This window comes from Carassius carassius, chromosome 10 (genome assembly GCF_963082965.1).
Source record: "Carassius carassius chromosome 10, fCarCar2.1, whole genome shotgun sequence".
Classification (NCBI taxonomy): Eukaryota; Metazoa; Chordata; class Actinopteri; order Cypriniformes; family Cyprinidae; genus Carassius; species Carassius carassius.
In genome coordinates this window covers 3,697,268-3,725,000 of record NC_081764.1, presented here as the reverse complement: position 1 = coordinate 3,725,000, position 27,733 = coordinate 3,697,268, and the positions used below count along the sequence as shown (strand labels likewise).

At 34.0% G+C, this 27,733-nt stretch overlaps 1 protein-coding gene across 1 annotated transcript in view; it reads right to left on the bottom strand.

The window, feature by feature from the left end:
• LOC132151548 (matrix metalloproteinase-24-like) overlaps nt 1–26,195 on the bottom strand; it is a 33,999-nt gene extending 7,804 nt beyond the window's left edge. Inside the window, exons 1-5 of the mRNA XM_059559734.1 lie at nt 25,874–26,195; nt 7,994–8,142; nt 5,711–5,827; nt 3,395–3,699; nt 43–204 (exon numbers count right to left, since the gene is read on the bottom strand). Coding sequence (XP_059415717.1) covers nt 43–204; nt 3,395–3,699; nt 5,711–5,827; nt 7,994–8,142; nt 25,874–25,999 — 859 coding nt within the window. The 5' untranslated portion in view covers nt 26,000–26,195. The remainder of the gene's footprint in view (nt 1–42; nt 205–3,394; nt 3,700–5,710; nt 5,828–7,993; nt 8,143–25,873) is intronic.
• Nucleotides 26,196–27,733: the final 1,538 nt, after the last annotated feature.

Sequence of the window (27,733 nt, the reverse complement as noted above, 5' to 3'; positions counted from 1 at the left end):
CCTTGAAAAAGATAATAGAGGTGATAGAGATCGTAACTGTACCATAGATTTTCTGGATCCCCTGAAGGTCGTCTAGAGGCAGTTTGAAGTTGTGCGTATCCATGTACTGGTAGAAGGGGGCCATGATCGCACTGGGGTCGTTGGAATGTTCCAGACCTAACGCGTGTCCCAACTCATGCACGGCCACCAGGAAAAGATCATTGCCTGAAAGGAAATGGTGAAAGGTCAAACCATCTTTGAATGAGTACTAATCAGAATTCTATGTTGGATGAAATATTTAACAGTATGGCATGAACTTCATGAATAAGAATATGGAAGCAGGAGAATTAGCAATGCAAAGCTTAAGGCTCTGCATATCTGATGTGCATTTTGTTAAAAATAGTCCAAAAAAGTAAAAGCTGATTTAGCAGAGAAAAAGTATTAAAGGGAATAGTTCATTCGTAGTTCAGCACACTTGGGATATATAAGTAATGTGCTACTTTTATGGTGTTTTTTGTTTCTTATGGAGCATGACAGCATCTATACTCATTCGCTTTCATTGTATAATGCACCTGTGAATTTGCATATGCATAAAAAGTCAATAATCAATGTAAAACTAAGCATTTCTGTAAAAGGTGTGGAAACCAGTTCTACGTTTTCTAAAACCAGGTGCAATCCATTTGGTTATTAGTTTATAGAGAAACTGAAGGTGAAGGCTAATTGTCAGGAATTTCCCAATTCTCAAAATTGTAAGAAAAAAAGTCAGAATTGTGATTTTATAACTCTTAATATTTCTCAGAATTGCAAGCTTGAATCCTGCAATTGTGACATTATAACTCGCAATTGTGAGAAATATAAAGTTATAAACTTGCAATTCTGACTTTTTCTTACAATTACGAGTTTATATCCCACAATTCTTACATTATAACTCATAATTGCAAATTTATTTTCTCAGAATCAGGAAATATAAACTGAATTATTATAAAGAGTTATAAAGTCCATTTCTAAGATAAAAAAAAAAGTCAGCTCACAATTCTGACATTTTCTTACAATTTCGAGTTTATATCTCAAAATTCTGAGAAAAAAAAACAATTTTAATATGGTGGTGGAAACAGGCTTCCATAATTTAACAAGATATAATGGAGTCAGAAATATTTATCTTTTATGTAGTTTATATCTCAAAATTCTGAATAATAAATTTACATCAAGAGCCAAAAAAACATTTCCAATCCTATATTCAGTGCGTGTGTGTGTTTGTGTGTATATATATATATATATATATATATATATATATACTGTATATATATATATATATATATATATATATATATATATATATATATATATATATATATATATATATATATATATATATATATATATATATACTGTATATATATATATATAGGCGTACGCACACACACGCACTAAATACATAAATACACACAAAAAAAACTATATTTATGTATATAAACTTTAACATTTATATATTAGCAATATATTTTATTCCACTCCATGTATGTTTCCATTACGTGAACATATTTTAAAATATATCTGAAAATACATATTTTGTTGCTGTCTGAGTTTACATCAGTTTGCCTGTTTTTTTCCTCACTTATGTAGACAGGTAAAAAGCGCTGTTTGTATCCAGAATTCTAAAGGAACATCTTGTGCATGGGCTGAAAGTGTAAGCTATTACATGACTCAGTTGTGACTGACATGTTCAGATCTTTAAAAACACAGAAGGGATGTGACACCATATCACTCAAATCACAGAAATAGCCTGATCTGTTGTTTGGCGTATATGGGTGCTACAAGTATCAGATGGCTCACAAAGTTTCCATTGTACATTTTGGTAATTTCTTAGAGGATCTCTTGGCCAAAGCCTTTCTTCTTTATCAGTCCTGACGCTCTCTTCCTGTCCAATTTATCTGTGTATTTCATTCTCCGTCTCTTTAAAAAGAAATAGATTTTGTGTTCTGTCGAGAGTGTCATTGTGAATAAATGGAATATAAAATCTACATCAGCTGCTGAAGATAAATACATCTACTGTTTGTTGTAAACCATTTACTTTTGATCTGTATCCACTAGGTCTGATACAGTGTATAGAGAAATAGATTTGTAAAGAAATGTGTGTGCGTGTGTGTGTACGTGAACGGGGTACAGATTCTGTGGTCTATAAAGCATGTACTTGAACTGCTGACACTGCAGCACACAGGCAAAGATAACACAGCAAATAAGCAGCACACAGCCACGGCTGATGCAAGTGAAGAAAGAACGCAATGCTCTGTGTGTCTTTATGATTCCCCTGTGGCATTTACTGATGCTCCTCAGCTCTGTGCTCCAGTTTACCACTCCAAAAGATTTGCCTCTACACATCGGACTGATCTATCTATCTATAGCTTCAGAACATTCTAAAAAATCCAACTCATATTACTATGTGAGAGATTATGAGACCAGACAAGCCAGGTCATTCGTTCTATATTAAGCCATTACCATGCTTGATTAAAGTACATAAATTCACATACATGAAAAATCATAATTAAATAGAGCCACACACAAGAAATACAAATTAAAATAAATATACATTAAAAAATAAAATAAAATATAGAAAAATAAAATCTGAAAAAAATCTATGGAAAAAATATATCAGCGATTAGGTGACTTAATAATTCCATATTAAGCCGTTACCATGCTTGATTTAAGTAAATTAAATTCAAATAATTGAAAATGCATCATTATACAGATGCAAAAACAAAACATTTTTTTAAAATAATTAAATAAATGAATACAATTAAATTGATCATTAAATAGAGCCCCCCAAACATAAATAAATAAATATGTAATTATTACATTAAAATTATTTATTAATGTATTAACGTTTTTAAAATTAAAACTATATATATTACTTTTCTACATATTACTACATCAGGGATTATGCTTGATTGATTTAAAATGTAATTAAATAGAGCCACAATTTTTTTTTTTAAGTAAAATACAATTCAAACAAAAAATTTACAAATTTAAATTAAAAAAGCACTCTTCAGATTACTTGTCTACATATTAATATGTCAAATGATTATTTTTTGTATTCTATATGTTTTCTTTTCGTTTATTATACAATAATGCAAAAAAAAAAAGATTAATTAGATTTTTAGTGAAAATGCTGGAGACTTTGCATTGCCACTTTCTTTGATTAAAACTGCAATCACCTCATATATCGTCTGGTCTGCATGCTAAAGTTACTGCAGTAAACAGGAATGCGTGAAAGTACAAATCGAGTCCAGACCTCTCAGGTCAATCATTCTATATCAGCCACAGTCATGTTGGTTTGATCAAAACACATCCTAATGTTAATAGCAACAAGCAAATACAACTGAAAGTTAAATGCTATAAAAATCAGTACCACACTTACCGTCGTGATTGGCATTTCCTAACGTCCAGGGCTCATCAGAGTCGAAGTGTGTGTCTCCGCCAATTCCAGGACCAGGGAAATATGCATGAGCTAAAAAACCTCCCTCTCCATCAAACGGAGAACTGTCACCATGGAAACCAGAGGCAAAGAAGATCATGATGTCCGCCTCTTTACCCTCGTTCTTGATCTCAGAGTAAGCCACTTCCTGAAAGGTCAGCGGGGTCACTGTCTGCCAGACGTCGAAGGCATGGCGAATTGCCCTCTGGGTGTCTTTCTCACCCACCTTGGGGGTGAAATTATGTATGCTGGAAACAGGAAGAGATGGAAGAATACAGAAAAAAAGATCATGCATTCTTGGCATTATATCGTATGACTTAATTCATTCAAATTAAATATGTGGAATAATGCACTATTAAAATACTTTTAAGTTTCTCCTGTAGTGAGTAACTTTTTCCAATCCTATATTCAAGTTTCTCCTTGTGCCATGGTAAAACATGGCACAAAATGTACATTTTGAATATATATTGTATCTACTGTACATGCATAAAATGATAAATCACAAAAAGCAAATTAAAAGGGTGAAAAACAAAACATACAAACAAATTTGAAATGTTGCATTGGCAACCAACTGAAATAAGTTTAATAACTAAAATGAGTAAAACTGAAATAAAATAAATAAATCTAAATAGAAATAGAAAAAACTAACAAAAGTAAATAAATGCAAATGAAAAAAGCACTTTAACCAAATTACCAAAACTTAAATAAAAAATTTAAAACTAAAACTAATTCAAACTATTAATTGTACTTTAATAATAAATGATTAATATGAAATAACTACCTGCATATATATTCTTCCATATCACCTACCACTAGCACTACCAGCAACCCACTCTATCAGTGTACTGGTGTGCTTGAGAATAGAAATGTTGTTTCAGTATGAATCAACTGTATATATAAACTGAAGCGAATGCCATTTGAGTTTACAGGGCTGTGCAGTTACATAAGAAATAATCTGCATTAAACATTTCCTTGAATATAGGGCAAGAGTTAACCCAGGCCAGGCACCTAAGGCAGAAGCAGATGGTTGTCTCTGACACACAACTGCAGGCGCACACAAGTGAGAACATCACATTTGATTAACCAGTGATTACAAACCAAGTTCAGCACTACATTAGATAACTAACTGGTATTAATGTAGCTTTAAAACAGATGAAAGCAGACAAATGTTTGAAAATTATCTGATTTCATGTTTACGTCAGTAGGAAAGCACCACAAGTACATTATGTCCCAGAATCCCTTTTATTCAGCTCATATAAACTGAGTCAGCATCATATAACCAGCAGAAATGGTTTCAAGCCACAACATGTAAAAATATAGCTTTCTTCTGTTTACAATGATTTTGTGTGTGTTTATATATATAATATAATATATATAATATATATGTGACGAGTGGGGCGGGGCCGAGGGATGTGGGAACGAGCGAGGCCGGTGGAGTGATTGGGATATGAGCGACACCTGCGACCCACCACCGGTCTCGAGTCCCACGGAGGAGATGGAAGGATATAAAACTGGAGCGACGACAGTGAAGGACGAGAGAGGACCAGGCCTGGGCTTTATTTTATGTTTTGGTTTTTATTTGTGCGCATCAGTCGTCCGCGAGGGGCTGATGCGCTGTTTTGTGTTTATTTTGATCATTAAAGTTTCATTTTGATTGTCCACCGGTTCCCGCCTCCTTCTTCCCGATGATTATGGAGTTTTAATTCATTACAATATATATATATATATATATATAGTTATTTATTTAAAAAAATATATATATATAGTCTTATATGTTTTATATATATTTTACATATATGTATATATAACATTTTATTATTTTATTCTAAATGATTTAATTATATAATGTAGCTTTACGTTTCAGCTAAAGACATATGTATACACTTACTTTTTTAAAAATGTATAGGTTGAGTGGGATTTGGGATGCATAATACAGCAGCAAGAAAACCACTCAAAGTACTAAGCTTTCATCAACTATTCCTCTTTCATCCTGACCTGCGACATTCCTTGCTTTCTTTGTTTTCTCTCTCTCTCTCTCTCTCTCTCTCTCTCTCTCTCTCCCATCAGGCAGAAAACAAAAGCTTCTTTTAGCATTTCTAAGGTTGGAGGGAAGCATTTCAGCAATGGGTGGCTGGAACATTGCGTAAGTGGCATGCGTTCCAAAACATACGCACACGTGTAGTTTCCTCAATATTCAGTGAATCAGTCTATTTGTCATGTAAGCTTTGCATTTAAACAGTCGCTGAAAATATATTTTACCTGTATGTGATCTTTTTCTCCCTCCATTTCTGACCAGTGAGGGCGTAGCGTTTATTTCTCCTCCGTCGGCTGATGTGAGGGTGATCTGGAACTCCACACCGAGGTTTTCTCATCCACCTTAAAACAAGGACACGAATTGACTGTCAGGGAAAACTCTAGCAGAAAGTTTATGATCTTCATACTACTGTACATCAAATGCATTGCTAAAATCACACAGAACACCAACAAGAGCAAAAACATGCATTAAGTAAATAAACAGGATGAATTTTCATGTTTAGTTTATATGCACGAGAACATGTTTTTATAAACTATCTTGCAACAGAAAATTTTATTTAAGGTCTAAAAATTAAGAAATTACATAAAAATAATCATAATATATATTATACTCATTATCAACCCAAAATAAAATGGGCAGCTGTGTCTTCAACAAGACCACAAAATGAGCAAATTTCATCAACATCAAATATTTACAGATAGATTAATTAAAACTGTCGCTCATATATTTCAAGTTGTTGTGCTTGTTATAATGTCTTCTCAAGTCACATGATAACGTTGCGGATGATGTCTGGATCTTATTCTTACTTAATGTATTTAGGCAATAGAGTACGTACTCTTCTAGCACTCGCTAAGGAAGTACTTACTGAAATTAAAGGGTTAGTTCACCCAAAAAGGAAAATTATGTCATTAATGACTCACCATCATGTTGTTCTAAACCCGTGAGACCTCCATTCATCTTCTGGACACAGTTTAAGATATTTTAGATTTAGTCCGAGAGCTCTCAGTCCCTCCATTGAAACTTTGTGTACGGTCTAGTGTCCATGTCCAGAAAGGTAAAAAAAACATCATCAATACACTGACTGAACTGCAGTGAAGAGAGAACTGAAGATGAAGATGAGCCGAGCCAGATAACGAACGAAAGATTGACTTGTTCTCGAGTCAAGAACCAGTTGCATCAGTTTTCGGATCACCAGTAGTGATGGTAAGTTCGATTCTTTTCTGCGAACCGGTTCTTTCGGACAGTTCGATTCAATAAACCGGTAGAAGAAAACGGTTCACCCGTTTTTTTCCCGCTCGACGTAATGGCGTCATTGGCGATGATTGCCCTTGATTCAAGCCTTCAGTTTACCCTCACTCATAACATTAGCACAGAATCAGTTCAGAATCAATCACCAAAAGAATCAGTTCAGTTCAGACGCTCTGTCTGCTTCACGCTGAATCACACATGTGCAGTATCATCAGCTCCTCGGTTCTCGAATCGGATGCGTCCGACAGAAACGGTTCTTGACTCGAGAATGAGTCATTCTTTTCGTTATCTGGCTCGGCTCGGTGTTCATCTTCCGTTCTTTCTTCACATCAGTTAAGTCAGTGTACTGTTTGAGTACATTAATTACTCCGGGATATTGGTTTGTTTGAACTCAGAGGCAGTGTCAGTCACATTGTAAAAGTTAACAGCTTAAGTCATTTGTGGATTAATGCGTATTGGAGACGCGAACCATTTCAAACGATTCAGTTCGATTTGGTGAACTGGTTCAAAAAGATCCGGTTACATCGAATGATTCGTTCACGAACCGGATATCACAAACTGCTTTGTTTTGAACTCTCTCACAACAGACACGGAAGAGAAGACAATGATGAATAAAAGTCATAGTTTTTGCTATTTTTGGACCAAAATGTATTTTCGATGCTTCAAAATATTCTAACGGACCCTCTGATGTCACATGGACTACTTTGAAGATGTTTTTATTACCTTTCTGGACATGGACAGTATACTGTACATACACTTTCAATGGAGGGACTGAGAGCTCTTGGACTAAATCTAAAATATCTTAAACTGTGTTCCGAAGATGAACGGAGGTCTTACGGGTTTGGAACGACATGAGGGTGAGTCATTAATGACATGATTTTCCTTTTTGGGTGAACTAACTCTTTAAATACCTACTCAGTGAGTATGTGGTTTTGAATGCTTCTGAAACAACCATTGGTCTCTCTGTTTCCCCCATCAGCTCTGGAGCACTCATTACATTTAATGAAGTTACTGCCATTTAAGTGGTGTGCAAGTTGATGCTCTCTGAAAATTTTGGAGTCTGAGGTAAGTTATACTTTAGTTTTTGTGCATATTACTTTTTATCTAACTGGTTATGTGATCTCAATATAAAAGCTCCCGTGAGGGGGCAACTTTAAACGCCCACTGTTCATCTTATTAATCAAAAACAAAAAATTGATGTAGCATATGCATTTTTTCTTGAAAGAGTAAGTGATGCAGTAAAGAGGGCTGTTACTAACTCGATGGTGGTCTGGTCAAGCACTCCCGTCACTGGAATACCGTAAAACCTCTGCATGGCAGCGACTGCCGACTGCATGGCTTTCTCCGATCGCAGGTCCGATGTCCGGATGTCCAGAGGGAGCAGATAGCCATAGTTCTTCAGCCACGTCTAAAAAACAAAGAAACATTACATTAAGAACTAAAGGCAAGGTTTTTATTGTTAACTAAAACTGAAAACAATAAATAAAAAATAAAAAAGCTTATTAAGTTTATTTTATTTGAAGTAATAAACTTAATAAAATAAATCAAATATTTATAAACGTATTATATTTCAGCCAACTGCCAAAGCAACATTTCTCATTTTCATTTAGTTAAATGTACATAAATGTACTAAAATAACTAAAAGCTAATAAATAAAAAACTTTACAGACATATTTAGAAAAAAAATGGCTAAGACTAAAAATATTATTAAGTCTATTATTTCAATGGTAATAAAATAACACTGACTAAATTACTTTAAATACTGATGCCAACCCAGCTGAAAAAAAGTGCTCTTTAACGTTGCTATTTTAGGATGAACATGAATATGAATTAAAGGTCCCGTTCTTCGTGATCCCATGTTTCAAACATTAGTTAGTGTGTAATGTTGTTAGAGTATAAATAATATCTGTAAAATTCTAAAGCTCAAAGTTCAATGCCAAGCGAGATATTTTATTTAACAGAATTCACCTACAAAAAACGACCCGTTTGGACTACATCCCTCTAGTTCCTGCAGTTATGACATCGCTAAAACAGTTTTTTGACTAACCTCCGCCCACATGAATACACAAACAGGGGGCGTGGTCTTGTTGCGCTCCGACGGAGAAGAGGAAAAGCTACGTTTGTGTTTGTCGCCTATCGTCGAAACGCTGTTATTTTCATCTCGGAGTCCAATCACCTTTGTTTGGGCTTCCCAGGGACGCTGTACTTGGAGATTAATGGTTACAATTTATGTTAAACTCGGTTCCCGAAAATTATAATCCACATGTAAAACTATGTGTAGCACATTTAGCTGAGGACAGCTTCCTCAATCTCAATCAGTTTAATGCCGGATTCGCACAAAGATTATTCCTGAAAGATGGAGCAGTTCCCTCTTTGTCTGGAGAAGTCATTGTTTATGGACCACAACTGGTAAGTGTATTTTATTATTTAAGTTGGTGCGTTTAACTGTTTCTGTAACTTATTACACAAAGGACAACGCTGTTTATCTTTGTTAACTAGATGTTAGGGCTGTGCAAAAAAATCTAATGTGATTTTCATGCGCCTCTCGTCAGTAAAAACACTTCTCAAAACTAGCTCAATCGCATTTCCAGGAGGGCCGCGTGCGCTCAGCTGCTGTCGAATCACAACACAGGAACCGCTGGCCCAATCAGAACTTGTTACGTATTTCTGAAGGAGGGACTTCATAGAACAAGGAAGTCATCAGCCCGTTTTTATGACAGTGAAAACAGCGGTATACAGATAGGTAAATTGTGTGAAAAATACAGTTTTTTTTACACGCGAAACATGAACAAATGTTATATTGCACACTGTAAACACAATCAAAGCTTCAAAAAAGCACGAAAAACGGGACCTTTAAAATGCATTTTCTACCTTACCATCTCTGTATTTTAAAAAAGGTATTTAGTTACCACTTGTAATAAACTTGAAAAATATTTCATACACTAGTGCACTCAAGTGTACTACAAGTGGTGACTAAATACATTTTTAAATACAAAGAGAGTATGTTAAAAGCACATTTTAGTTCATATTCATGGTGTCCCGAAATAGCAGTTGAGTACACTTAGATGATCTTAAGATTATCTTAAGTACTAAAGAATAATTTTTAGTATATTATGTACAAAATTAGTGTGCAAAAATAGAAAACTTTAAGTACATTATGAAAGTGTACTTTTTTCACATTGAAATTATTGTAATATATCTAGAATGTGAAGAAAAAAAAACAACTGTAAAAGGCAATGTAAGTTTTCTGAAATGATCTTAATAGCCATCAATCAGTATCAGAACTGAAGAAGACTATGGTGAAAAAATTGCAGCTTTTTTTTGGATCTGTGAATGGAAACTGTAAGAGATTCAGACTAAATTAGGTCTTTAAAATCATATATTAAATTATTCTGGCTAAAAGAGTAAACAGTAGGAGCACTATCAAGTTTTAGGTTCATACAGAGATGGTATTTTTAGAGTAAGCAATAATTTATTCCATTCTGTTTTGCTAGTGTGCAGAAATTACACACTTAAATATGTTTGAAACTAAGGGAGAAAACACAAATTGTATCAATAAACAGACCCTGTCTAGGTCAGCCACCTCAAATAAACTCCATTTGTTCTCAAATCTCTGTGCTTGATCTCAACATATTTAACAGCGCAAAAATAAAACTGAACTTATATAGAGCATCCCTATCCTCATCCTCTCATTCCCTCATCTCAGCCTCCTCTCTCTGCTTTCATCTCTCCCTGCAGACAGGCAGAGTGGAGAACTAGTAAGCAAAGCCCTCATTTTATAGAGAGGGGCTCTTTAATTGAGCTCATGGCTTAGAGTCCATTTCCAGCATGAATATTTTAATGCTAGAGTTTCTGGTCCTTTCCTTCTCAGCACGAAGCAGGACCATCACAAACAGTGAGTCAATGCCTAAAAAGGAAATCAGTCCTTGGGCCGCCACACACACGTTACTGATCCTGAATCCAAGAGAGCAACACGGAGTTCATTAGAATTAAAAGTAGTGCTCTCTATTTTCTCAATTTCTTATTTTTTGTGTTTGCAAAAAGAATCAACCACATCTATTGTATAACCTAGGAATTTTAAAATGTCTTCTTAATTTAAAATTACACCATAAAATAGACAAAACTTATTTGAGATTTGAGTATGTAGAGACCAGAACATCAGAGACCTAAAGCTGGACTACTTTGACTTGAACCAATAAGAAACCACCTAGCACCTAGAATACCCTAGCAACCATCTACCTGAAATAAAAATTAAATAATTTATTTCAGATAATTGCCAAGTCAATATTTCTGTTTCAATTAGTTTAACTAAAAAAAAATATATATATATATATATATATAGATAGATAGATAGATAGATAGATAGATAGATAGATAGATAGATAGATAGATAGATAGATAGATAGATAGATAGATAGATAAACAAAAATATGACTAAAAGTAATAGCATCTCAACGACACTAAAATAACACAGACTAAAGGGCATTAAATACAGATGCCAAGATAATAATGGAAATATATATAAGAAATATATCTAGAAATGTAACTGTATAAATGTAATTTTCCTGAATTTTGACATCCATCAATAAGCAATCTATAGCAACTCCCAAAAACCTAACCAGAAATCCCTATGAAAAACTATGGCATTGTAGCTAGTTCTTCGTGGAACTGTCCCAGTTAAAAATCTAGCACTGCAATATATAATTTAAGTTTTACATAAAATGTTAAAACAACACCAATATCATACTCTTTACTGTTGAAATGCAACGATAAAGCATCTTGCTACAGAAATATGCATGAATATAGTGCACAGATGTATAACATTAACATTATTTTGCTTATTCAGAATGCTGAGTACACCCTTCTGTGACATGGCTCCATGGTAACAGAGGCTCAGCACGGCCCCCTGGGAAATCGTAACCATTAAATAATTCACCAACACTGTTACTGGTGCCATCATTATAAGCATGGCATACAGCAAATTCTGCAACCAGCACTAGACCCAACAATATCATCCACTTTGATAAATCAATGAAGGCTGTGAGATCTGAAGAACACATAAGGACAGTGACAGTTCAGCCCCGTGAATAATAAGCCTTATTTAAGCCGCAGGTCTATTTCTGTTCCAGTACTTTGCAAGAATCAGTGGAATTAAGTTCAAAGTCATAAAACCACATTTCCCTGGAAATATAAATAATCAATTGTTCTAGTGAACTGCACTGTCGTTCCAAACCTCTATGACCTTCTATGTTCTGTGGATCATAAAAGGAGAAACTTTGTATAATATACTTGCCATTCCTGTTCATATAACAAAATCTATTGAGGATACAAATTGTCGAGCTCCAGAATGATACAAAAAGCACCATAAAATTGGTCCTATTTCGGAATAGAAAATATATTCCTCAACATTTCTTCTTTTACGTTCCACAAAAGAAAGAAAGTCATAAAGCTTGGGTGAATAAATGATAACAGAATATTCTTCTTTTTTTGCAAAAAATTTTCTCACCTTCAGGTAAACCGAGACATAAATGGGTTTGTTTCTCCGTGGGAACAGATTTGGAGAAATTTATCATTGCATCACTTGGGATCGTCTGCAGTGAATGAGTGCCATTCTCATCTTTGATAGCCTTAGGGTAAATACATTTTCAATAATGTGCATTTTTTTGGTGAACTATTCCTTTAAATCTTCAGAGTTTACCTTCTGTAGTAACTAAGTGCAGGAACTAACCACACTGGTTAAACAAAGTAATCCTTTTCATGATGAACAGGTATACTGCACAGTAATCATTCACAACCACATTACACATTACTCTTTGTATTTCAGTATATAGTTTATATACTTATCACAATTATGCATGCAATAGTGAAGTGAACAAACAGAGTACACTTTGCAGCATCCTGCATCCCACAATGCAGTGCCCCCGACAGCACAATTCTTGTGTGATGAATGTTCATCTCATTTTTACTCTTTTGATTGGATTGTTAATCAATAGTTTTAAATGCCTATTTTCCGAATAATTCTGAGCCAATAACTGGATGTCACTGGCTAAATTAAACATGCAATGTTATGAGGTCATGTAGCAAACTATTGTTCGAAATTGCATTCATTTTTCAACATTCAACATTTGTCCTTGCACAATTGTGTGTTTTTGAGAAGTAACTGTTCAACAAAGAAGTAATAATTTGTGACACTAAAAACATATATAAAGTAAAATATATTCTATTTTAAATAAATACTGTTATTACGAACTTTCGTCAAAGAATCCTTAAACAAATGCATGAAGCAGCACAACTGTTTTCAACATTGATAATCAGAAATGTTTCTGTAGTACTGTAGTAATGATGCTGAAAATTCAACTTTGATCACTGAAATAAATTACATTTTAAAATATATTCAAATAGAACAGTTAATTTGTAATAATATTTCACAATATTGCATTTTTTTACTGTATTTTCCTTTATAACAGTGAATATCACTGAAAATAAACATTATTTTTACTTTAAAAGCTTCAGTTCTGATTTAGTTCTGTTCTTATGGCACACACAATGAAATACTTTACCACTGATAAACATTAAAGGACAAGAAGTCTGCATCTGACTCAAATTACATTGGATAGTTCTGCTGAAACAGCACTATGTTTGCTGCGAGACTATCCAGAGCTCAAATAGCGGCTGATTTCCTCATCATGATATCTGCTGTAATGTAATCTGTGTAAAGTTTCATGTGTTTTACCTTAAATAAACAATCTGACTCTCTGCTGTGTGCTTACAAGAAGAATCAACCATCAGTCCATCCTAGAATTTAAAGGGAAATAACCATTTCCAACTTTCCTCAGATCCTTAGAAACTGGCTGTTTTTGATATTGTGCCAAACACTGAAAAAATGAAAAATGAGTTAACTCCATTCTGACTTCTTTGTTGTTGGATGACTAGAAGACTTATTGGCTAATACTCAAACGACTTCCTTTTACACTGAAATGCCTTCCGTTTGTGCTGAAAAGTTCACGCACATCCACATATGAAATCACTATGTTCACAACTAAAGCATACGTCTTTCTTATCTGAACTGTATACGTTAGTGAATTTTTTTTGTATGGATGTGCGTTTATGGATGTGTATGCACACATCGAGTTAATATGCATGTCCGAGCGTTTATAGGTGTATATGGATCGAGTGTATATGTATGTGTGAGTATGTATAGGTGAGTCTGCATGGAACGAGTTTATATGTGTGCGTGTGGTGTTGTAGGTGTATATGCACGGATCGAGTTTATACGTACAAACGAGTGTCTATAGGTGTATGCATGCGTTAACTTTATATTTATATGCAAGTTAAGTGTATATGCATTTATAACATAATATGTATTGGCATGTATTTCATATTAGTGTTAACCTGTATTTCATATATGTATTTTTGAAAATCCAATAGTATACATATATATGCGAGTAATTTACAGGTGTATATGCATGTGTTTTGTATGTATTAATAAGCGAAGTTTGATTTAAATCCTACGTTATCCTAATGCTGAAATGTGCCTCATAAACTGAAATGATGAGGTAGACTGTTAAAAACTGAAGAGCGCCATTATATAGAGAATATTACAAAGCAGGTACAGTATCTAGCATGCACTTACTGCAGTGTTACTTTGACATTATTACTGGCTGTAAAATTGTGATCACAGCCCATGTAATTGGCCTCTTTGAAACACAAGATGTTCAGGTCATGCAGAGTCTCCTTTCTCATAAGTGTGTGCAAATGAGTAGGGAGTCACAAAAGCAGTTGGGCCTTCCATAGAGAGCATGGTGTGTGCGCTTAGTTTGAGGATTTGTGGGAATTGATCGGGTGACATTGCCTCAAGACTTTTGACATCTTGTGTTTCAGAGAGAAACTGTATGTCACATCATCAGTGGAATCAATAAAGGTTCAGTTCCTAGCAGTGGTGCCCTGACTGCCTCACCAAAAGAGGGGTGAAAAGTTAGTGCAAACGGCACATTGAGCCATAGTGCTCATGAGAGAGGCATAAGTTTGAGTCTGGCTCATGTCATTTCCCTTTTGTTTTTCTGTAATTTCTTGTTCTTTCTGCCTTGATCAATAAATAAAAGCATAGAAAAGGCCAAAAGAGATAACAATAGTGTTAGAATTAAAGCTCCATGATAAATCAAAATGAAAATGTAATCATGACATGGTGATATTTACTGTGATTATCAAATCTCAAAGGAAGACATTTAATTAAATTAATATATGCACTGTGTGAATCACGGCACAGCTTGTGATTCAGTGTTCACAACACAAGCATACAAACTCACATCTGCAACTGCTATAAATTTAGGTTATAGAATGCACTTGGGAATGCATCATTTCAATGCAAAGGTTTTCATGCCAAAATAAAAGATGAAGAAATGAAGATACAGTTCTACTATAAACATAAAATAATTACAATTATTTTTAGTGTATTTTTTAAATACAGTGAATTATTACAAAGAAAAAAGACAGTCATGAATATTAGTACTGCAAGTTTACAGCTGTAATGTAAAATAAAATGATTGTTACATTTTATTAAATACTCAGATTTTTACAGAAGAATTTATTTATATAATATTTCTTATAATATTTATTTTTCTGTTTTGTATTTTTATTTAATAATAGTAATCATAATAACACTGATTAAATAATGAAATTGTCATTATTAATATTTTGCAGTCATTTTGACATATAATAATAAAAATAAAACAATAATAAAAAAATAATAGGTTTTTAAAATTGCAATTGCAATTTTTATAAAAAAATAAAATAAAAAAAAGATTCTTCTCCAAAACATGCAATCCTATTAGCGGTTAACAAACATGCTCTTAAAACATAATAACAGTGCTAGAGCCATGGCCTAGCAGTTAGTTAACACACTCAACCGGAGTGGGTGACATGAGTTCAAGTCTGACTCGCGTAATTTCTCAATCCGGTTTACAACTCTTTTCCCATCATTTCCTGTCTTTTCGAGACTGTGCTACGTACACAAGTGGCACAAGGGTCAAAAAAATTTTGATAATGACAGTACTGGAGAGAAAAACATACAGAGAGGGAGAAGGCAAAGAACAAAAAAACAAAGTCAGTAGCAGACAATCGGAGCAAGACAGAGGAGAGAGACGAAGGATATGGATGGGAAGGGGAAAGGTGGAGTGATGGAGAAAGGAAGATGAGAGCGTACAGTAGATGGAGATGTGGGGGAGGGGAACTAGACAAAGACAGAGAGGAGAGCTGCCATTTGTGCTCATATCAAACACCCCCGAATGAAAAAATACAGATCAAACGATTTAAAACCACAATGATTGCAATAACATTTTTCACAGTAATGCAGTCATAACAGTCTAAATCCCATCATTAGCTGTACAGCAAATGTGAGCAACCAGGTTAGACACATTCCAGAAACAACAACCTTGTGAAATAGATGTACACTTTAGTATACTTTTAAAAAAAGAGTACTTATTTTGGAAATAATATACTTAAGTGTGGACTGAATGTAATGTTTTCGGACACTTTATTGCATGTTATTTAAAATAAACTGAAAATAGTATAGTTTTAGTTTATATAAAATGCAAGTGCACTGTAAAAATTATATTTTGAAATTGTAAATTAAACAAAAAAATTATTGTAGTATGTTTTACAAGAAAGTACTATTTCAAAATACTATTACTTGCTGTTTCTTTGTATTTAAAGGGTTAGTTCACCCAAAAAGGAAAATTATGTCATTAATGACTCACCCTCATGTCGTTCCAAACCCGTGAGACCTCCATTCATCTTCGGAACACAGTTTAAGATATTTTAGATTTAGTAAGAGAGCTTTCTGTCCCTCCATTGAAACTGTATTAACTGCCTCCAGTGTTGGGAAGGTTACTTTGGAAATGTAATAGGTTACAGATTACAAGTTACCCTGTTTAAAATGTAATAGTAGTGTAACTTTTTCAATTACTTTTTTAAAGTAATGTAACTAATTACTTTTGAGTACTTTTTGATTACTTTTCTAAATTTGTGAAAATTAAAGAATAATAAATAAAAGCATATACATCAACTTAAATACAGTTATCTAATAAGCATGTGACGTATTCTGTGTAATAAACTCCTGAAACATTGGTGTTTTTTTTAAACTGCTGTTTCTTTGTATATGATGATAGTTTTCTCAAAATAAGTAAAATGCACATGAAGTGACACAGAGCAGTTCTAGAAATTATGTTTATGTGCTCGTGTACTCCTATATTGAGATGGTAGAGGTTGAAAACACTGCGAGCTTCAGTAGGCCTATGTGTAGTAAATGAAACCATGTCTTTGCCATTAATTTACAGGAGGGGCGGACTGGGAAAAAAATTCAGACTGGAAAATTCAAACTCATACAAACAAATTCATGGACAAAACTATTTTTTTTGTATGGACCTGACATAAAAAAAAGGTTTAAATCTTTAATTTGGGGACATGCAAAATAATTAAAAGTTTTCTCCTTAACTGCACCTTCACTTCCATTTTTCTCTTCAGTCTCTTTATTTTGCCCTGTTATCCATCCCTCTCATGACTTTAATACTCAAGATTGAACAAAACTATACTTTACAATACAATACCCTACAATACTACAATATTTTTATAGAAAAATCCTAATACTGTACACGAGTGCACAAGTTTTTCCCTTACAAAAAATTACCATGCTTTTATTAGCCTATATAAAAGTAAAATAACCTTGTTTTTCTTTTTTTTGCAAATGGATTTGTATTTATTTTTAAATAAATACATTTGTAATATAATTTTACATTTTTGGTTATCACAGTTAAACAATAGCAAGCATTTTCTCTGGATTTATAGTTAAATATTAAAATGTTAATTTTCGTAAGGGTTGTGTTGTTGTCTGTCGTAGCTCCCCCTAAACCTATAAAAAAAATCTGTTTTTTTTTTCAGCTAAATTCCTACTGCAACATTACAGATAATAATGATGTCCCGTATATAGTATTTTGAGTGATGACTGATGAGCAACGTGCTGCTGCTTGATTAAATAAAAAAACAAGACAAAAAAGTATCTTTACAGATGAAACTGACCTGAAACCCTGAACAGTGGTTCTGCTTCTCTGCTCCAGCTGTGCACTTCTACAGTCCACTCTATTCTTTCTTTCTCTCTCTCTCTCTCTCTCTCTCTCTCTCTCTCTCTCTCGCATTGATTACTCTGAGTCTGATCCAAACCATTTGGCGGAGGCGCGGAGAGCGCGTGCGTCATGACTAACAATTCATGACTTATTAGAGATTTTATTATCAAATGGCGGATTCGCAAATGATCGCTTTAGTACATTCGGCAGGCAATTATACAATAATGATATTACATAGTGGGGCAAAATCGGCTGCCAGGCCACCGGGAATTGTCCCGGTTCTCCCGGTGTCCAGTCCGCGCCTGATTTCCACAGACACGCAGAATGTGCAAGTCATATATTGCTTTTTTGGGGCTTTATATTCACAGACACTAGTCCATGTCATGTTTTGATTCAAGTGTACTGACCTACTTTTGATTTAGTCATCCAAAATGTGGCATAATCCGTCCGTGTTAGGCATTTCGTTTTTATGACTGGATTCTACGAACCAGACTGTATTTCCGCATCCCGGAAATTATTAGGGCGGTATGTCTCAGAATAGTCAGTGCAATTTGGGAAAGAAATCAGTTAAATCTGTATGTGGATGTGTGTAAATATTCAAATGTAATCCCCTTTGTAATCGTAAAAAATTTCATAAGTAACTGTAATTTAATTACTCATTTTTTCTTAGTAACTGTAACTAATTACAGTTACAATAATTTTGTAATTAAATTACATAACGCCGTTACATGTAACTAGTTACTCCCCAACACTGACTGCCTCTGAGTTAAAACAAACTAATATCCCGGAGTAATTCATTTACTCAAACAGTACACTGACTGAACTGCAGTGAAGAGAGAACTGAAGATGAACACTGAGCCGAGCCAGATAACGAACAAAAGATTGACTCGTTCTTGAGTCAAGAACCGGTTGCATCAGTTTTTGGATCACCAGTAGTGATGGGAAGTTCGGTTCTTTTCCACGAATTGGTTCTTTCTGACAGTTCGATTGAATAAACCGGTTGAGGAAAATGGTTCACCGGTTCTTTTGCGTTCGACGTAATGACGTCATTGGCGATGATTGCCCTTGATTCAAGCCTTCGGTTTACCCGCACTCATAACATTAGCACAGAATCAGTTCAGAATCAATCACCAAAAGAATCTGTTCAGTTCAGACGCTCTGTCTGCTTCACGCTGAATCACACATGTGCAGTATCATCAGCTTCTCGGTTCTCGAATCGGACGCAAAACGGTTCTTGACTCGTGAACGAGTCAGTCTATTGTTCGTTATCTGGCTCGGCTCGGTGTTCATCTTCAGTTCTCTCTTCACATCAGTTCAGTCAGTGTACTGTTTGAGTAAATGAATTACTCCGGGATATTGGTTTGTTTTAACTCAGAGGGAGTGTCAGTCACTTAAAAAAAAGTTAACAGCTTAAGTCATTTGTGGATTAATGCTTATTGGAGACGCGAACCATTTCAAGCGATTCAGTTCGATTTGGTGAACTGGTTCAAAAAGATCCGGTTACATCGAGTGATTCGTTCGTGAACTGTATATCACTACACTGCAGTGAACTCGCTCACAACAGACCCGGAAGAGAAGGCAATGCTGAATAATGTCACATGGACTACTTTGAAGATGTTTTTCTTACCTTTCTGGACATGGACAGTATACCATTCACACAGCTTCAATGGAGGGACTGAGAGCTCTCGGACTAAATCTAAAATATCTTAAACTGTGTTCTGTGAAATTTACTAGAAATTTCTGAATCAAAATAGTTTCTACACCACTTTTTTGTCCATCTAGTTGAGCTTATTTTGTGCTTATTTTGAACCACATAAGTAGGACTTAAAGGGGTCATATGACGTTGCTAAAAAGAACGTTATTTGGTGTAATGCAATGTGTTTATGCAGTTTAAGGTAAAAAAAACGTTATTTTCTATATACTGTACATTATTGTTTCTCCTCTATGCCCTGCCTTTCTAAAATGCGTAGACAAACCCAAAAAAACCCATTACAAACGAAGCATTTGTTGCATCCAGTGGGGACATAATTACTGATTATAATGACTTACACTTTTTTACTTTACTTACATCTTTTTACACGTTGTGTTGCGTTGCGTATCACGCTGCGTAAACATAAAACCATGTCAGCATTTGTGAATGGAGAAACGACAAACAACAAGCGCTACTCTAAACTGCTCAAAACTCGCATTTGAATCATCAGTGGCAAATTCTTTAAATATGAAAAATTACTTACAGGCTGTGAGTCAGAAGAGCCAGACTTTTCCTTGCAAACTTGGAATTGCCTCATTTTATAGAAACAGCCTTTGTGCCACAGCCGGACTTGAAGGCTACTCTCTCAGGTTCAGGAAACAATCCTCAGTAAAATGTGCTGCACACATCCGTATATTTGGGTTGAACTATTCCGGAACAGTGTTGTAAATGCAACTTAACCACTGATTTCTAGTTTTGTCATCTTTTGGAAGGCCAAACAAAGTAGTTTCACTTTCACAATGAAACATAGCGTCTCCACAACATGATGGCGGCGGAGGCGGCCTCAATAATACTACAGCGAGAAAAGTTACGCCTTCTATCTTTGCTTGAACATTTGGATGGTGTTATGCAAATCTTCCCACACAGTGACGTAGTCATGGGGGCGTGTTTAAACAACTGTTTTTTACAGTATGCTTTTTAAAAGTGTACTTAAGTGTGTTAAGAAATATATTCATGGAGGTGTACACTTAACTAGCCTTTTATTTCTAATAATATTATCTGCAAGTGCAGTTTTTGTGCACATTTAATACATTTAATCACACTTTTTTCAAAAAGGCAACCATTACATTTCACATGAATAATGACTGTTACAGTACAAAATAAACTAGATTTTTACATAATTCATTTACATTAATCACGATACTTGTCACTAGTTTTCAGGAAGTTGACATGTCAACATGTTACATAATGCAGCACAACACCAAAAAACTAGCATGATAAAGGCAATGCACGGTTCAACTTTAATTCAAGCAGTGATACTGCTGCAGAATTTGTGTGAACTAATTAGGTTTTTCTCTGTCATTGTGATTTTTTTCCCTCTTTCTTTTAATTTCTCCCAGCATTTGGTTTCCTGAAGAGACGTATTCAGGATGAATTAAGACATTTGTGAGAAAACTGTGCCATCCTTATTTAGTTGCCTGCATTCATTGCAGAGTCAGAGCGAGGACTGCATGCTTTCTCTCAGCACATTCTAGCATAATTATGGCTGCGGTCGTAACACTAACAAACACAAAGAAAAACACAACATTCTGCAGCTTCTTATTGCACTACAACAGTAAACAGAATATTTAATAAAGCAAACCATGTCTTAATCCTATACAGAAAAAAATACTATAATACCATCAAGAAAGAACAAAGCATACATAAAAAACACAACAATAGCTTCCTTTCACAGCATGAGATTCGCTAGGGACCGGAGCAGTGTTTGGCAGTGAAGTGTGTTTCAGCGAATACTTCACACACTTCAGAGGTTTTGACACACACTAACATTATTTAGAGGGTATGGTGAAATACATATCTCACAGTCAGAGACAGACAAAAATTAGGGCAAGTAAATATTACACTTCCATTTCCGCACATTGGTACACATTCCATTCCCATTTCTTTTTTTCTTTACCTTTTCAAAAAGTACTGTAGTGTTACTATAGTACAATGATGATAACAGACAACATACAGTACATTTATCAGACGCTTTTATCCAAAGCAACTTATAGTGCATTCAGGCTATAAACAATTATTTATTTATTTTTACCAGTATGTGTGTTCCCTGGGAATTGAACCCACAACTACAGCTGCTAATGCAATGCTCTACCACTGAGCCACAAGAACATGAAAATACTATTGTACTCTAATATATTCCCTCCTATGATATTGTATAATTACCATGCTTATTTACATAGTTCTCCAAGGAAATAATCCATCATACTGTACATGTCCAAAAAAAGGGTACAATTGTAATTGTGATGTAAGTGTCTTTACAATGTGTAATAATGTCAAAAATATTCTGTGAAATGTGGTACTTATGTTGTTTTTGTTTTTTGTTTTTTTTTGTGAGTGGTAGAGGATCTTGTCATAGTTTTTAGTACTAAAGTGACCTAAACAAAATTAAGGCAATATTCAATGAATACTGTCTATTACAAATCAAGTCCACATCATCTTAAGCTTGCTAACTCAAATCTCTCTCTCTCTCTCTCTCTCTCTCTCTGTCTGTCTGTCTCTCTATCAATCTATACAATACACATTTTTATATTACATTTTAATTGTATTTATATTGTATATAATATTAAACATTTAAATCACTTAAATGTATATATATATATATATATATATATATATATATATATATATATATATATATATATATAAATATGTATATATATACGTATGTATATAAATATGTATAAGTATATATATATATAAATATGTATATCTAATGTTAACAGTTAAAACCTTACTGTAAAGTGTTACCTATTATATATATATATATATATATATATATATATATATATATATATATATATATAAATTCTAATTGTTATTGTTATTGTTTTTTCCTAATTATTAAATATATATTGTTGTGTAGTTACAATAAATAGAAAAACATTAATAATTACTTTTAGGACATCTGATACATAGATCATTTATGCAAGACCAGACTCCAATCTATAACATTTTCCTCTCAAACATCTTTAATAAATGATCAATTGAAACAAAATGAAAATAAAGCTACCCAACATGTTTCACCCACGGTCTAGACCAGCGCTGCACATTTGGAAAATATAGCTTTTCTAAAATATGAATGAATTTTCTCACGATGCTGTGTGCAGTTCCTTACAGAAAGCAACCGCTGAGCATTTCTATTCAAATCCAACAAACTGGTGGGGTTTAACTGCTCCTGTGGCTAAAATTAAACTGTCAGATGGAGACACCAATCTAAACTCGCTGGGCTACAGCTTCTCAATGTCTGTGACGAAGGTGAAGAGGTTTTGTTTCTCCACACGACTAGACACACAATAGAGAAATCAATTGACAGTCTAGGAACGGAACTAAATCAGACTGGAAATCCTGCACGACTGTATAAAGAGCCAAACCACCCAATGACCAGAAAGCTCTTCTATGCCTTATATAAAGCTATTTTAAGTATTGAAAAAAGCTCAAGTGGTGTTTTCTTAAAAAAAAAAAAAAGATTCTTATATGCGGATGCTATGTTTTTCTTGCAACAAAACAAAAGTCCAATCGTTGAGGAAAAAGTAATAGCAAAGTTTAACATTTAACATTATCGTCAATATGTGGAATATGGTCAATATGATGCATGATGCATGCATGCATTGCCTACTCTTTGCCCTGTGAACTCTGTCCGATGCAGATTCCAGCTGTCGTCCATTAAAACAGATGTCAAACAGAAACAGACACTAAGGACATCACTGTCAGTGCAAGTCATTCGCACCTTGTCAAACTACATTTATATAAGAGAACTGACATTATAAAGCAGCTTCCAAAAAACAGCGTTTTAAGACACAAGCTGTCTCAAAGAGTAAAGGTCTTTGTTTAAAGTTAACATGAAAAAGCATTTGCAAGCCATTTGTTTAAAACAATAATGTAAATGACAAGCACATAGCTAAATTACTACAACTTAAACTAAAATTAAATTAATAAAAATAAATACTACTTAAAAATATTATATATAAATCTAAATATATAATTGTCTTTTTAGAGCTGCTTTACAGCAGATTTGAATTTTGTTTGCATCACTGAATCACTATTTTCTTTTTTATCACTGTAAAGCTGATTTGAAGCAATGCATGAAGCACGATATAAATAAAGGTAAAGAAACATTAAATAATACTGCAATAACACATGCATGAAAATATTAAACTACAATACTTAAATATTATAAAGAATATTGTTTTTTCTTTTCTTTTCCATGGACACTACAGTACTCTAAGCATAGGTCAGGTCTAAGGCAACAATCCAAAACTAGTATCGACAGCAGCTTATCAGAGTCTTAAAAGAATAATATCTGAAAACAGAAATGAGCAGTTAACTGGATCATCATGATTATATTATCTAATTTCAATGGGATACTGACATCGAAACCTCTTTTCCCACCATATTCCAATACTAACGGGAACCTTCACCTAAATATCAGTTTCTTTGTCTATGCCCATCAGGCACTATCACAAATCTTATAGCTGCAATTTACACATTAGGTCATGAAGCAGAATAATACGTGCAGCCTGATTATTGTGTGCAAAGAAAATTTGATCACACTGTTTTTAGGTAATTTATCAATTTAGAATGATATTGTGCTTAAATTCTGTAAATATACCTATAACAATTAGGTGCATATAGCTATTATGTGCAGTCATACTAAAGCTCCTGTTGTCAGTCACTCACATGAATGAAACAAAGAAACCGAGGGTTAAAAAGACTCCTTGCATGGAAACAGAATGTGGACTGGAAGAACAATTTCTTATAAACCTGTTATGTTGTCATTTTTTTATTTTTATTAAAGTGTTCAATTATAATGCATTTGTCTCTTTAATACATCATCATTATTCTGTCATGCATGATGACTTTAAAGTCTTAAATCGGTTACAATACAACAATGACAAGATGCATATCACATTTGTGAACCTTGCATAACCTATTTATCTAATTTATCCACTTTACTTATAATAGTCATAGCAAAATCAACCTCTCATCAAGCAATCTGCACCATAACAAGATGCTTCATCTTTAAAAAAAATTGTGACAGACATAACAGTAAGATCTCTATTCACCGAGTGATCTATTGCCACAACAAAGCTGAATCCAACAGCTCTGGCTCGCTTAAAAGCATCACTGCCTTTCCCATCAATAATGGAGGAACCTATATTTGGAGCACACACGAAATCAGTAGATGCACATCCAAACAAAAGCCTATATGTAACAGAATCATTCAAAGCAGCTATTGTGTCCTTAAAGAAAATTATTGTACTAGTTAATCTACATCTTAACTGAAGGTCTTTGTCCTATCTTTACTACGAAAGATCCAGGTCTCTTGAACAGGATCAGTTCAGTTCTCACATTGCACTGAGCATCAAGCCTTGGGCATGTTAAGAAAAAAGATATATAGGGTATAATAAGGGAATGCATGTGCAGTGAGTGGCGCAATGAAATTATCCAATTACTGGCAACCTGATAATGGTTCAGTGTGCTGTATTTCCAGGAAGAGCTAACATAAAACACTTAGTATCTGTCCGGGGCCGAATAGAAGGCAAAACGGAGCTGAAAGAAATATAAGAATTCATTCACATGTGGGTAGTTTTGATGCATTGCTGAACTACCTGTATCACAAATGCATTTAAAAGATCATAAATAATAAATATCAATATTAGTACACAAATGTATTGTATATGTGGATGTTTTGGGTGTAATGTTTGCAATGTTGTGTCATATATATATCTGGTTAACACAATCTGGTTGCATTGTTTTTGTTGTATTTTTAAACTACCTATAATACCACAAAAATAACAAATTATAATAAATAAAACAAATTTATTGCTACTGTTTTCGAATACTTAGATGTTACTATTAGGTATGTTTGGTTTGCGTGTATTGTTATTGTTTACGTGTAGTGTCATGCTTATTTTTAATTTGTACGAATTTTAAAATATCAAGCATTATATTTATTTAATGGTGATTATTAGCTATTATTTAACACGATTATAGGATTAATGTATATACAAAAATGTAATTGCATTTAATGTATATACAAAAATGTAATTGCTTGCTAATATGACTTATGCATCGCTAAATCATTATTTATTTGGTCTGTTTGACCCACTTCAGCTAATAAACCAATATGAATATAATTGATAGTAATAGTCATCTGCTAAGCCAACGCTGTGCGCTATAACGCGCCCGTGTGATGATGCTCAAAGGAACAGGTCGCTTTCACGCGCAGCCCGCGGTGGTGAGGATGGTGGACATCATCTCTCTCCACGTACCTCAACAATGAAGGTCCTCTCTTCTCCACAAACAGACACGACCCAGAAGAGAATGTGGAAATAGAATGTTTTCCAACAGAACCCCGGGAGTCCCGTCTTTCTCCCCCTGGCTCCCACCCCCGTCATTACTGTCCCCAGAATGCCCCCACTGTCCGCCGTTGATTTCCAGGCTTGTTTCTTGTGTGGTCTTTATTATTTCAGAAAAACAGAGCGCCCTATATTCCTGTTAGTGCTGTGAGCGTTTCTTCTCAGTCGAGCGTTAAATTCGCAAAGCCATTTTGTGTTGCGTCTTCTCAAACTGCTGCGTTGAAATGATGCTGCGCCGCTGATGCGCTCGAGCGAATGCAACACCGTCAGCGCGCACAGACCCAAGCGGAAGTCCGACTCTTTGAGCGAATCGGTTCTTTTGAACAGTTCTTTTCAAATTAACATTTGTTGTTTAGAGAGAAAATTATTATTTTTGCATTTACGCCCTCAATCAAATATGGAAAATGTTCTGATTTCTATAAAACTGATATAAAACAGATGTGATAATACATTTCAATTTAACAACAAGGGTTTACGCAGACGTTGTAGGTGACATAAATGCAGAATAATAACTGTAATAAAAATCGGGTTGTGTCGTATTTCATTAATTAATTTTATGAAATATCAATTAATCGTTATAATTAATCACCATAAGCTATTAAGCGATCAGTAACTGCTGATTTAAGTCTCACGACAATTATATCACAGTCACACAATCATTCAGTAGGCTGATTCAGTAGGACACAAAGTAGGCTAATTGATTCAGTACTAAGATTAGATTAATTTGGTATTAATCTTAAGTTATATTCTATTTTTCTGAAAAACTGAATTTGGGATTTTCCTTAGTTGTTATGTTTTGATTCACCAAAAAGAGCCGGAGAGTCACTTGTTTGGGAATCGAATCACATTGCGTTTCCTGTTTTTGATTCAATATTAGAAGGTGGATCCTGTGGTGTTGCTGTTTTCCTGCAAATCTTGACTGTTTTGTGTGTGTGTGTGTGTGTGTGTGTGTGTGTGTGTGTGTGTGTGTGTGTCACTCAAGCAAAGTACTGTTTCTTTAAGCTTGTTTCTGAAAAATACAGAAAAAGAACAATTTTCTCGTAGGCTACTTTTGTATTCCGATATCTCATGTAAAATTATTTTTATTTTAGTTAATTAAAACCACTATAACTATAATACTTTAAGTAACATTAAATATGTGAATAAGTGTTCAAAAACAGTTTACACAAAATTATTTATCTTAATTTTAGACACACATTTTTAGTGGTTGAATAAAATAGGCTAACCAATAACTGTTTAAAACTGACTCCCTGAATCACTTTTGAATGATTCTTTTTAAAGTAGCTATAGATTCAAATGATTACATAATACTAACTGTTCCAAAAAAACAAAAAATAATAAACATTTTTTTTAATCAAGTTTTAGTTTTTTTTTTAAATTTTAGTTATTTTAGCACATAAACTATGAAAAATAATATATAATGATGTTATGTTATATTTAAGTACCTTTATTTATTGCTAAATACAATAAAGATTGTTTCAAATCAGATTTATTGTGGTAAACAAGAATATAGTGACTTAGTGATGATATTACATGATATTATTTAATAAGATTTCATTTACTTTGTAGAGGTACTTTAGCTACCTCAAATATCATAATCTTATGAAAATATGAAATATGAAAATAATTTTTTTGTAAGGTGATTCAGAAACCTTGATTACCTGATGCAGTGATGCACTAAATTATGTTCATCCAAATGAGCATCTCAAAGCCTGCTGGGTGTTCAGGGATTACAGCAGGTTTTGAGTCCTTTTGAGGAATGGAAAGTCAGAG